Source organism: Muntiacus reevesi, chromosome 12 (genome assembly GCF_963930625.1).
Source record: "Muntiacus reevesi chromosome 12, mMunRee1.1, whole genome shotgun sequence".
Taxonomy (NCBI): Eukaryota; Metazoa; Chordata; class Mammalia; order Artiodactyla; family Cervidae; genus Muntiacus; species Muntiacus reevesi.
Window position 1 is genome coordinate 79,075,247 of NC_089260.1, and position 14,417 is coordinate 79,089,663.

The window sequence follows — 14,417 nt, forward strand, 5'->3', positions numbered from 1 at the left end:
ATCAATTGTAGAGATCGTTTTGTGAAACATTCTAAACCCAAATGAGAATCTAACTTGAATGGCAAAGAAAGAAATTATAGAATAAAACAGAAAATTAATGAATATAACTCTAGAAATATTTAAGAAACGGAAAACAAGGTGTCAACTCCTGCCAAACAGGGATAGTGATAGTTGCTATTGCTAGGCAAAAGCTCGAGTATAAACTACTAATTTGCCACACCAAAAACATGTCAATCTTCCTAGCCTTGTCTGCCTGAAGTTTAAAGGAATATGAAATGATAAGGCTGGACACACAGCAACCAGGAGCGGGGGATGCACTGGAGCCACTAGCTTGTCAATCTGAACAGTACCTGCTGGCGATCTTAAGGTGTCACTCTACTAAGTTCACCAGTTTCAGAGCAAAGCCTAATTCTGCATATAGTTTTCTTTTTTTAAAGTAGTTAATAAATACTACTAGTGCCCTATTTGGGCTCATAAAAAAGTCTATATTATTTATCAGCAAGAAGTAACAATATTCTGGTAAATTTTAAATATCCTTAAACAATTTCTGCTAGAGTACAAGCACCAAGAGGGTAGGGTCTTTGCTCATTGCTGCATTCTCAGTATCGAGCAGCGATTATCATGTAATAGGTAATTAATAAACATTTACTGAATGAATCATCCACTCAGGACTGAATGTAGTCTTGTGTTCAAGACTCCCTTTGGAGTCAACAAGATTTCTTAATTTCAGTGGACAAACACTGGAAAAAATGTGCTTGGCATATCATTTTTTAAGTTTTGGATTACTAAAGATAAGGAAGTTATTATGTAAATGGACTCAACTAATACTTGTGTGTCTTATCTTAGTAGTAAAAAGAAAAAAAATGGGCAATTTAAAAAATTATTACTAGATATCCTTTGCCTGTCTTTTCATTCAGTACATCTGAGGAATACAGAAGAAAAACAAAACACCAAAGTATCAATCTCGGGAGGACAATCCCACACCTCTGAGAGTATCAGGGTAACCTTCTGACCTTAGAAAGGCAAAGGTTTTATAAAAACCTTACCACAAAGAAAAAGTGCTTTACTGGCATTTTAACGTTGTTTTAAATTATCTAAACTAAGTAGATGTTAAAGACTTGAGTAAAGAATGGTTCAAAAAGAGAGAATTCCCCTGAATCTCTATGACTATACACAATTTCCTTTTGTAAAATACATTCAATCTGACTTTCTATTCTTTTTTTTTTTAACCACCGCCGCTGACTTTCTATTTTTATTACTATCTCGGATGCAGCATTTTCAGAGCAAGGAAAAAACAAAACAAATTTAAAATTTTATTCATAATTCCTTAATTTTGATCCATTGAAAATTTACCTTCCCCAAATTTTAGGTTTCTCTTTTAACTGTAATTACTATTAAGAACTGATTTAAACATAATTCGAATCCTTGAAAAGGTATCTTTAAAAAGTTTACATTCTATCTATTTAGAACTTCTGAAGTCATTTGTATTTAACTTGAAATTTATTTTTAAATGTTGACCAACAAGCTACATTTTCAAAGATGAACAAAATAGTTTTTATCCTCTGAATTCTGTTTATTATTTAGTTTTTCCTTTCTTGTAACTGATAACATCAAAGTAATAGAAACTATAATTTTTTGGTTACTCTCCTATTTCTTACTACTTAATGGATACATACGAGAGATGTAATTTTAACCCTGTTTTAAAAGTATCTTCTAAACTTGTCTTAGGTTAATTAAAAAATTTTTAACAAGGTAATTTAAGAACTTCAAAAAATAAGAAAAAAAATTAAGGTTTTAGGTTAATGCAATGATACCATTAAGATAGTATTGTATTTGATTTAAATTATATTCCAATTATGTCATTTATCTCAATGAGAATCTTAAGCTTGATAAATTAATATTATGACAGGGGCATTAATAACCTCCCAAGGAGGTAGTTTTAGAAAGATTTCCCTTTTACTGCAGTAGCAAGTGATGACAAATATACTAAATGAAAACATTAAACATGTAACTGTATTAATATGTTGTTTACTAAAAAGAAAAACTGATTTTGTTATAGCCACGCTTTCCGGGAAACAGACTCACTCAGAAGGACAATGCAGATAGTGGAGTGCAGTTTATTACACCGGCGGGCCCAAGGCAGAGTCTCCTCTTAGCCAAGGACCCCATCCAGCATTTGTGAAAATCTTTTATACCCCATGTGTACGTGTCCAAATCCACCACCTACCCCATGTGTACGTGTCCAAACCCACCACCTCAATTCCGTTGAGACTTACATAAACAAAGGTAGGGTAAATACAACTACAATAACCCCATCATTCAAGTGTTGTGTGTTCAAACAGTCAATAGTCAATAAGCCCGGAGTTACATTCCAACCAGTTAATAATCGATAAGCCTGTGATTACATCCTGATAGATACAGGAAAAGTTTATGACCTGTCCGGAGACAGGGGTGATTACGGTATGCTTCCTCTTAGGCAATGAGCAACCTGGATGTGATCTTCAAGATTCCCCTGTCTGGAGGGGGTCTTATCCTTCCATTGTCGTTCCCACAGGCACTAAGCAGAGAGTTCAGAGTCCACTGGAGAGGCAGCCGAGCACGATCAGCACGGACAGGCCTGAGATGGAGTCCAGGCCCTATGAATTCCTTCTTCAATTTAACATATCCATGGTGAAACATTAACAAGGATATAAACACACCGTTTAAGAACAAGTAACCTTTAGGATGAGTTAGCATTTCTGTTTCCAAAAGCCTATTGTCCCAATATTTTTATCAGTATCTTTACCAAAGTGTAATACACAGATTCAAACCATTTAAAAAATCGGAACTAGTATCACCAATATATTAGTGTTGTATTAAAAACAAAAACAAACCACAAACCAGTGAATCACAAAATAATTACCCACTACTAAAGATAGTCTTCTTTGTCCTAAAGAAAAGAATGGAAAGACGAGCTATCAATTTCAATCAGGGCACAGGCTCCTTTCAACAAGCAAATGCTACACTCATGGTTCTAAAGGGGAGCTATGCAGACACAGAGGACACACTGTAGCCATTTAAGGCCAGGTTCTGACTCCGACAGGCACAGAACTCCATCCAGAAAGTCCAGAGATGGGTACATGCAAGAGCAGAACGTGGCCTCGGCAAATCATTTCCTTGCAACTTGATACTTTCACTGGTTATCCTTTTAAATCAAGTTTTTTGTTTATTTAACATATTTAGAAGCAACAAAAACCCCTCTTGTTTCAAAAATAACTCTTTGGAAAAATAAAGTATAATTACAGGAGAAATTTTGGTGACATTTTTACAGCCCCTTCACAGGGGAGAAAACACTTAGCAACTTTCTTTTTGATTCAAAATAGCCAGTGACAAGTAAGAAGCCAGGCATCACTTCACTTCCCTGTGGAGTGCAATGACTTAAGAGATCACAGACTTGCCTCCAACTGGTACAAAAGGTCTTTTAGGAAATCAGAAACTGAACTTCCAACATCTGTCTCTTAATCTAGTACTTTCTCTCCAGACTGCACTTCATTCTCTGGCCAACTGCTGCTGCTGTGACTATACACAGCTGTCCCTGGTATCTGTGCAGGGTTGGTTCCAGCACCAGTGGTGGACACCAAAATCCATGGATGCTCAAGTCCCATGGTTGGTCCTCCGTATTCACGGGTTCCGCGTCTGCGCTGTACTTTTATTAGACACGGCATGTATATACAATTGCTGTCAAGTTCACATACTGCAGAATTTTAATTAGTAAAAATAAGGCTTTAGAGACATACTTGTTCCATGAAAAACCTATAAATCAAACCAATGCATTAGATTTATTCTTTTACTAATTCTATTGTATCTCCTTCCACCTTGCCTAAAAAGTCTTAAAATTATGTGTCACAGATAAATAATTTTTAGTAGAAGAGAAAACAAGGGGACTGAGGTGCCTAAGCTTACCAAGCTTCTTGCTTTCTTTAGTTGTGCCAGTCATCTTGATCTTTGCAACTTCAAAGACATCTTTAATTTCTCTCTCACAGAGTCATGACAAATAATCCATGCAATTCTTAAAAGTGAAAACAACACATACTCATTAATAAAACAAGTATAACAATTTCCATTTCTCAATCCCCCCATATCCTTTGTGCTTGTTTTCAATTTTGTGGTCTGAAAATATTTGATGCATTTCATAGGACACAAGAAGGCTATTTTCCATCTTTTAAAAAAACTGAACTGGCATCATAATATTAACAGTTTGTAAAAATATGAAGTTGAATAATCACACTCACATTTTCACTTTTATACTTTCAGTTCAGTTCAGTTGCTCAGTCATGTACGACTCTTTGCAACCCCATGGACTGCAGCATGCCAGGCCTCCCTGTCCATCACCAACTCCCGAAGCCTGCTCAAACTCATGTCCATTGAGTCGGTGATGCCATCCAGCCATCTCATCTTCTGTTGTCCCCTTCTCCTCCAGTCTTCAATCTTTCCCAGCATCAGGGTCTTTTCAAATGAGTCACTTCTACGCATCAGGTGGCCAAAGTATTGGAGTTTCAGCTTCAATATCAGTTGTTTCAATGAATATTCAGGACTGATTTCCTTTAGGACTGACTGGTTGTATCTCCTTGCTGTACGAGGGACTCTCAAGAATCCTCTCCAACACCACAGTTCAAAGGCATCAATTCTTCGGTGCTCAGCTTTCTTTACAGTCCAACTCTCACACCCATACATAACTACTGGAAAAGTCATAGCCTTGACTAAATGGACCTTTGTTGGCAAAGTAATGTCTCAGTTTTTTAATATGCTGTCTAGGTTGGTCATAGCTTTTCTCCCAAGGAGCAAGCCTCTTTTAATTTCATGGCTGTAATCACCACCTGCAGTGATTTTGGAGCCCCCGAAAATAAAGTCTCTCACTGCTTCCATTGTCTCCCCATTTATTTGCCATGAAGTGATGGGACCAGATGCCATGATCTTAGTTTTCTGAATGTTGAGTTTTAAGCCAACTTTTTCACTCTCCTCTTTCACTTTCATCAAGAGGCTCTTTAGTTCTTCACTTTCTGCCATAAGGCTGGTGTCATCTGCTTATCTGAGGATTTTGATATTTCTCCTGGCAATCCTGATGCCAGTTTGTGCTTCACGAAGCCCAGCATTTCAAACGATGTACTCTGCATATAAGTTAAATAAGCAGGGTGACAGTATACAACCTTGATATACTCCTTTCCTGATTTGGAACCAGTCTGTTGTTCCATGTTCAGTTCTAACCGTTGCTATCTGACCTGCATACGGATTTCTTGAGAGGCAAATAACGTGGTCTGCTACTCCTATCTTTTGAAGAATTTTTCACAGTTTGGTAATCCACACAGTCAAAGGCTTTGGCGTAGTCAGTAAAGCAGCAGTAGATGTTTTTCTGGAACTCTCTTGCTTTTTCAATGATCCGATGGTAATTTACACATTACCTTTCATGTATTTTAAACGTAGCTGCATTCATACGATACTGGGTGTTTGGGGCAGCACAATCACGCTTTTCCAGGTCATATGCTAATGACTGCACAGTATTATGCTCTGCTGATGTTCAGTTTAGTAAACCAACCTCCTAACACAGACTACATAATTGGTTTTGATGTTTTGCTGTGATAGACAATGTTACAACAAGCTTTTCATCTCTAATGAACTGCTTTCTTGGAATAATTTCCTAAGGGTAAAATTACAGTGCTAAAGAATAAGGGAATCTTTTAACTCTTCTTCCATAATGCCATGCTGTTTCAAAAATTATTATACCAACAGACAGGATCAATGACACTGAAGCAGGACACTGAGTTTTACCATACCTTGCCAGCATGGGGTAGTAAATTAGCCCCAAATAGGTTACTCTCATAAGAATTTAATTACCACATCTTACAGTTTTCATAATCAAATGATTTCTTTTTAAAAAACAAAATTTATTCTAGTTCAAATGAAAACATCTATTATTTAACATGCAAACTCATTCCCTCATCATCTATGCTTATTATCATACAAAAATATTTTATACCCTGACGAAAGAGTCAACAGTGGGAGGCCATGTATTTTTCCAAATCCTATGTTAAATGCCTTATGTAGAGTTTCACTAAATTTAAATAAATCCGCAGCAGAAAAACTCCTATGCCTAGTTATTCTTTTAAATTTATCATGAAATCTACACTTCAGTTTCAAACACATCCAGTTTTAGAACAGTTTACTTTGCTTTAAACATCAGATGTAACTTTCAAAGGTATATCACTTAAATTATTTGTATACTGACTCATAGTTCATTATTGATTTTTTTAAGTTATTTTATAAGTATATAAAAATATATTAGATATATTTATATATATTTAGATATTTTATTGATAGATATGTCCTTATAAAAAATTTTTGGATGAAACATAATATAGAGCCTTCTTTTTTCCAATTTGCATGCCACATACATTTCCCACAGATTCTCCGTAAGGAAAGTTAAATAGGAAATTTTTTCCTGTGATCTTTGTGTGTAACTTTAAAAGCAAATCTAAAGCTAAAAAGACACTAAAATTATTCCTATTTCATTCAGCTATTTCACTTTTCAGCATCTCATTCGTTGAATTTTAAATTATCACAAAAACACTGATCACTGGAAATCAATGTAAATGGCTGACCAACTTATAATTCATAAAATCTTCATTAGATTTCTACTCAACTCACTCAATATAACAGACTGCATTCCAATACCCAAACTAAGTGCACACTACTACCCAAGCAATTTAAACAGTCGCTATTTTTAAAACAGTGATTTGAGCAGACTACTGAAAATCACCTTCTTTTTCAATACAATTGAAATGACTGAACACCTTCCCCCAGGTTCTCAACAGAACCCACAGGTGGGGAAGCCCACAGACAGGCGTGACTCCCAGCTCATTCACTTACTGAATTCAGAGAGAAGCTTCTCACTGGGAGTATTTATTTCTCTTAGCATCCTGTATACAGCACCTAACTTAAAATCCAACTATCTTGAGCTTAAATACTGTTATCTCAGGCAGTATTTCCAACTTTTTCTTGTGCTCACTTTAGAGTCTTACAGATAACACCATGTTTTATTTTCTATATTTACAAATATAGGACTGAGGCTGAGACAATGTGTGAGCAGTCTTAAAGACTGTCGGCCTCAAGGGGCTATTGGGAGAGGAAAGATTGTTCCTACCTAAACAAGGATAAACCATCTCCCTGCTCAACTGCTCTACATGCTCTACTGCCCCAGCTAGGCAGAAGGGATTCTGGGCAGCCGAGCTTATTACATGCCCAACGCACCTCTATTTTCCTTAGGCTCTAAATTACATACACCCCAAATCAGGGGTTTGCTTAGATTCAGCCGTAAGTAGAGTTGGGGCAGGGCCTAGTTATTCTTTTCCCTAAAGAAATGAAGACAAGCTTTTCCTGGTCCTGCCAAAAAGTGTGAGCTGGGTACAAATAACCAAGTACAAAGGTGAGTGCTACGTCACTTCAATCAGGTTCAACTCTTTGCAGCCCTATGGACTAGAGCTCACCAGGCTCCTCTGTCCATGGAATTCTCCAGGCAAGAATACTGGAGTGGGTTGCCATTTCCTTCTCCAGGGGACCTTCCTGAGCCAGACACTGAAGCTGAATCTCCTATGTCTCCTGCATTGGCAGGCGGGTTCTTTACCACTAGCACACACTACATGGAAAGGATCAAGTACAAATAGCATCTGGATTTAATTATTATTTCTTACCAAAGAAACACTGATTTGTCAGGTTCCTTTTTTCATTCCTTTCCTTCCATTTCCTTTCATTCCTTTCTTGGTCATATTAATAAGATTCCTATTTTTGAAAACACTTGAGCAACCAAATTAGATTATCAGGCATAAAACTGCATGGTCTGTCACAAGTTCAAACACAAGACAAAGCAAGATTCTTTGGAAATAAGATAATTTCATTTAAAAAAGCACATCAATACTGTCAATTGAAAATATACCATGAGCAGAGAATGATTCCATACTTCAGCACTAGACTGGCTACTGGCTTGCTTCTTCACTTTAAATTACATTCATGAAGCTACATATATATAAAGATACGGCAATAATACTCACTGAGAACACAATCAGGCAAAAAGCTTATTGATTATTTTACTCATTTGAATATTCACTAGGGGACAAAGCACTTGTTGGCACAAAACTCTTAAGATGTAACAATATTTAATCATTCAAAATACAGTATTAATCCTCTTAAAACTTCAGAAGGCAAAGATTCCAGTCATGCAAATATTCTTCTGTAAACTATCTCCAAATCAGAATTCTGCTGACTCAAAACTAATCAGAATACAACACAACAGTAGAGTCCTGAGCCCAAGGGTTCCTGCTACAATGGCCGTTTACTAAATGAGAGCATGTCATTCTGCTACTCAAAGCCCATCAACACCCCTCCCTCATCTCTCTGCAAGTAAAAACCAAATTCCAACACCGGTGCCCAGTCCCTTCCAGATCTGCCCTGCCCCGCCCCCCGCCCCCCACCGCACCTCTCACGCCCGCCCTCCCATCCTGAACCTGACTCGCCGTGCTCCCACCACCACGGCCTGGTTGCTCCTCCAGTGCTCCAGGTTGCTCTTGCCTTGGGGCACTTGTGCTGTGCTGGGAAAGCTTTCCTCGGAAATTCCCACTGCGCACCCCTGCTTATCTTTAAAATTTGTGCTCAAATGTTGCCTTCTCGGACCACCCTTTTTGAAACCGCAACCTTTCTGATGTCCTAGCATTCCCTGCTTTATTTTCTCTAGAGCTCTCAGCAGTACCTTCCAGCAGACTATGAAGTTGACTTTTATGTTGGTCCTTCTCCACTGGAATATGTACTCTGAACAGGCAAGTGTTCGCCTGTCTCCTTCAGCGCCGTTCTCTTTCGTGCATACAACAGTGTCAGCACACAGCAGATGCTCAGCGCGTTTGCTAAGGGAACGTGTGAATGGCTCTTTCTTGTCCAGCTGTGGCCATCCGTGTGTGTGTGTGCTCAGCCACTCAGTCGTGTCCCACTCTGCGACCCCACGGACTGTGGCCACCAGGCTCCTCTCTCCACGGGATTCTCCAGGCAATGGTACTGCAGTCGGTTGCCATTTCCTTCTCCAGGGGATCTTTCCAACCCAGGGATCAAGCCTGCATTTTCTACATTGACAGGTGGATTTTTTTTTTATCATTGCGCCACCTGGGAAGCCCAAGTGGTATTTATCACTGTTTTAATCTCTGCGTCTCACAAGTCTGGCACCATCCTGTCCCTTGTTTTGGGATTCTCTCTTGTGACTTATAATCTCTATTCCTACTATCATCCTCTTCGTCCAAGATTTCACTTCAGCTCATTATTGTATTAGGTTCTTAGTTTCCCCTATCAAGTCTCTTCCTGTGTCTGAAGAATGCTGCTAGGACTCACGACTCAGATTTTTCAACCTAACTTCTCACTCTTCTAGAATATGGAATTTCAGCTTCAGTCAGGCTGGTCTTCTTAAAGTCCCGGGAAAAGAGTCAAGTCCAATGTTTTCTATGAAGTTTTCTCCTGTGGCTACAGGTCATGAATTTCCTTTCTCTAACATGCTATACATTTAAACTCATATCCAGTTCAGCACTTACCTCTGGCCGGCTGCTAAGGATAGTTGCTCTTCCCAGGCAGACCTGACGCTCTCTGGAAGTAGGAGCATGTGTGGGAGCCACTTCTTATTCTTACATATGGATTAGTGAGTACAAAAGAGGCACACAGTGAAAATCTGGTGAGTGACAAAGAAATGTACCATAATATGATAATCCAATTTTTCCAGCTAGTGTGTCCCACAATCAGGAACAGAAATACCCATGTTCCTCTGTGCCTGGAACAGTGGAATGTCTGCTTAATAAAAAGGCACACTGCATGTGCTTAAAAGAACAGATTACAGGTTCTTATAAAGCAAATGCCTCATTGAAAATATAACTTCGTACTCTCTAGTTTTTATATTGCACATAAAGCAACTCAGGAAATAATTATTTAACTAACTAAACTAAATGATGCTTCAAGCTACAGTATGGCCTAATACTATATTGAAGTTCAAAATTTAGCTATTCTCCATCTAAGTACATAAAATAAATGTTCTCCAGAATTTTAGACTCTGTGGGAGAAGGCGAGGGTGGGATGTTCAGAGAGAACAGCATTGAAACAAGTATACTATCAAGGGTGAAAGAGATCACCAGCCCAGGCTGGATGCATGAGACGGGTGCTCAGGGCTGGTGCACTGGGAAGACCCAGAGGGATGGGATGGAGAGGGAGGCGGGAGGGGGGGATCAGGATGGGGAACACATGTAAATCCATGGCTGATTCATGTCAGTGTACGGCAAAAACCACTACAATATTGTAAAGTAATTAGCCTCCAACGAATAAAAATAAATGAAAAAGAAAAAAAATGTTTTCCATAGCTAATGAGCACTAAGAAATTCAACTACTTGCTGCTTTTTTAAGAACATACAACAGTGCTTCAAATGTCACTTGCGGAACTGAACACACGACCTCTCGATTCTAAAAGATAATGCTCTATACTCAGTGAGTAGCTGACGTCAAATCCATACCTTTGTTAGTCCCTCATATTTTCGATAATCCGTACTCTCTAGCCACTCCATCAGCTTGGCATATCGGAGTAAGTCTCTATGAAATGCATGATGATTAGGTAAAGTCAGTTCAATAGAGCGCTGAGCAAGAGTTGAACTCTGATCATGACCCTAGAGTGAATAAATAAGGACATAACTATCACTGACAGTATAAAGAAACATTGTTGTAACTAAATATCCTTAATAATGATCAAGCATGGCCAAGCAAAAACAACAGAACATAGAAATATAAGAACCGAGTACTTACTTGTCTTTTTTTAATCATCCTGTGTATACAAACTGAACACCACCACCATAAAATAGTCATAAACACACAAGAATGACTCTCTGATAAGTCGACTCATTTTATCTTTTAGAGTAGTTGAGAATGAATAGTTTAATCAACTTTACCTCTCCCATAACATTTTACAATTGACTAAGCAAATAAATATCATGATATAAACTGTTACTAAGAAACACACACCGAACAGGGGAAGTCATTCAAAACAAATTGTCTCCATCTATGATATCTCCATTAGAGTCTACGATATTTAAACAGCAGGTGAAAATGCACAGGACACAGAATGTCAGAACTAGGAAGGACTGCAGATGACTGCTTCCTGGGCTTTCCAGGACAGCGCTCAGTGCTCAGTTGCTGGATCATATCCTATTCTTGGCCAACCCAATAGATTGTCTGTAGCCTGCCGGGCTCCTCTGTCCATGGGAGTTCCCAGCAAGCGTACTGGTGTAGGTTGCCATTTCCTCCTCCAGGGGATCTTCCCCACCCAGGGACTGAACCTATGTCTTCTGCACTGCAGGCGGATTCTTTACCACTGAGCCACCTGGGAAGCCCTTTCCAGGATAACCCCTAATAATAATGTAATTTTAATTTTTCCATTAATTTTCTACAGAAGCAACTATATAATTTTGTTTTTAATCCTTGACATGACTTATATAAATGAGCACGTTTTCAATCAGCCTGAGGCAGACGATGCATCCTGACTTTTGTTCTAGAGTATATGGATCCAGTAGATCAGCTGACCCAACGGAACAAACTGAAATTCAAAGGGCTAAGTGATCCACACAGGCCACACAGGTGGAAGGCTAGAATCTGAACCTCAGCCATGTGAGTCTCACTTCTGTTTTCTTTTAAAAACATGCCAAACAAAACCATTCTAACCAGACTCAAAAACTGCTGAAGGTCATTACAAACATTACATTTCAGAAATGTTTACCACATCAGAAGGATGACTGAGATTCCACTGACTCACAGATATTAGATACTGTACACAGAGAGAGATTAGTTTTAAGTCTCCTAATGTCTCCAAATTGTGCCTTAATTAAGTTACACTAACTAAAAGGAAGGAGTATTTGACAAACTTGTTATTGCTGATAAATGTTTTCCAAATATTTTACCCTTATTAATAATAACATTAGATATATTTCCATTATCCTTCCTCATTAATTTTTTCAATAATTCAAGACTCAAAATCATGGTTTATGTTCTTCTATAGCTGTTTACTCAGGTCACTGCATGTTAAGTTGTACTATTTAATTTAATGTCAGGAAAACTCTTCAATTAAAAACCTTCATCTCTCCTGCAAAATGGAAGAACCAACATTTATAGAGAATTTTACGGTTTACAAAGCTCTTCTACATATATTACTATTCAAAACTTTCTACTGTAAGTAGCATTTCCAGATCATCATCATGTGAAAATTCACTGATATAAAAACATTATTACCTTCAGACTATTAGGATATATTAAATATTGTTAGTGTTAACAGAAAGATTTTAAGAGAAACTGGTTTCAAAATATATAGGAAGGAGAAAAAATACTTAAATTGCTTAATTCAATCAATAATATAGATAACTATCATATCTAGAATTCAATCGTGCTAAGAATTTTACTCTTTATATACTTTAAAAATTAAGACATTGTTTAAAGTTTCTTATTAGAGATAAATAAATTAGTAATGATGACTGAAAACCTTTTGAAAAGGACTGGCCATTCTAGATGCCTTTAAGAACACCATGATTCATGAGAAGAGGTCAAAATATCAACATTAACAGGAGTTTTGGAAGAAGCTGATTCCAACCCTCATGAATGACTTTGAGGGGTATGACTTCAGTACAGGAAGTAACTATAGATGTGGTAGAAAGCAGAACTAGAATTAGAAGTGGAGTCTAAAGATGTGACTGAACTGTTATAATCTCATTTAACAGATATTTAATGGATGAGAAGTTGCTTCTTACGGATGAACAAAGAAACTGGTCTCTTGAAAGAGAATCTACTCCTGATGAAGATGCTGTGAAGGCTACTGAAATGACAACAAAGGATTTAGACTATAATTAATACATAAACTAAGTTGATAAAACAAGTGGCAGGATTTGAGAAGACTGACTCCAATTTTGGAAGAAGTTCTACTGTGGGTAAAATGCTATCAAACAGCATTGCATGCCACAGAGAAATTGTCTGAGAAAGGAAAAGTTGATCATTACAGCAAACTTCACTCTTGTCTTATTTTTAAAAATTGCCATAGCTACCCCAATCTTCAGCAATCACTGCCTTGGTCCTCCAGCACCTTCAACATTGAGGAAAGACCCTCCACCAGCAAAAAGATGATGACTCAGATGGTAGGCTCAGAGGGTGCTTAGCAATTTTTAGCAATGAAGTATTTTTAAAATAAATGTGTACATTCTTCTGTTAGACATAATGCTATTGCACACAATAGGCTAAAATACTGTGTAAACATAGCTTTTTTATGCACTGGGAAACCAAAAAATTTGTGTGACTTGCTTTACTGACACATTCACTTCATTGTGGTGTCCCTAAGGTAGCCCCTATACACTGCTGTAGAGTTTTAAGTACATTACCTTTACCACATCCTCACAAGCATCTTGAGGGTAGCAGCCATTTCTTACTCTTACATATGGAGGACAGTGAGTCCTGTCATACAATGTAACACACAAATCAGACACACAATCAAAATTTGATGGTGAACAAAGACATGTAACCCAGTGCGGTAATCGAATCTTCCCCGTGTGTCCCACAACCAGGAACAGAAATCCCCTTGTTTCCCAACTCTTTGCTAGGTGACACGAAGTATTCAATTTAACACACAGAAAATCTCTTTTCTGCACTTGGGACACTGTCTTTCATCTTCTTCAGCACATTCCAGGTTGTTGCAACATTCTGGTTTTTAACATGCATTACTCACATGTAACAATGCATATTAGATTTTCAGAACTGGGATGCATTCATTTTAAACAAAGCCATTAGTTTATAAGGCAAGGAAGCAAAAATCACAAATAATAGCATGTTATAACAAACAATTAAGGGTGGAGAAAGGATTATCATTTACTGACTGGTATTTTCCATACCATTTACAAATGTGGACCATAGCCTGTCAACAGGATAATTTAAAAAAACTAGGGAATTGTGTAAAAATAGATATTATTGAAATAATAGTGTAAGAAAAATGTGCATTAGTATTTCCTATGTGATTCCTAGGTTTACTTTTTTCCTGAAGCTTTTCAAGTCAAGTGGAATGTTAAGAGAGTCTTCCCCTGTTTCCCCCTTGCGCGGTTAGTTAGCTGGTCTTCCTTTACTCCCATGGTACCACCATAACATACACCCTCCCTCAGTCTGTTTGTCGCCCTTCTCTAGATCGTGAGCAACTAGAGCAAAGAATCAGCCTCTCATCTATTCCAATGAAATGTCTGGAATGCATCTTTAATCACTTGGCAAATGACTTCCAAATAAAGGAGTGAGTGAGTGAATGAAAGAATGACAGAAAGAAAAGCAAGCAGAATGAGATTAAATGCCTTTGGATC

At 37.8% G+C, this 14,417-nt stretch overlaps 1 protein-coding gene across 1 annotated transcript in view; it reads right to left on the reverse strand.

Moving 5' to 3' along the window:
- LOC136144770 (exocyst complex component 1-like) overlaps positions 1–14,417 on the reverse strand; it is a 46,875-nt gene that overhangs the window by 24,869 nt on the left and 7,589 nt on the right. The window contains 2 exon segments of the mRNA XM_065902621.1: positions 3,943–4,048; positions 10,563–10,714. Coding sequence (XP_065758693.1) covers positions 3,943–4,048; positions 10,563–10,714 — 258 coding nt within the window.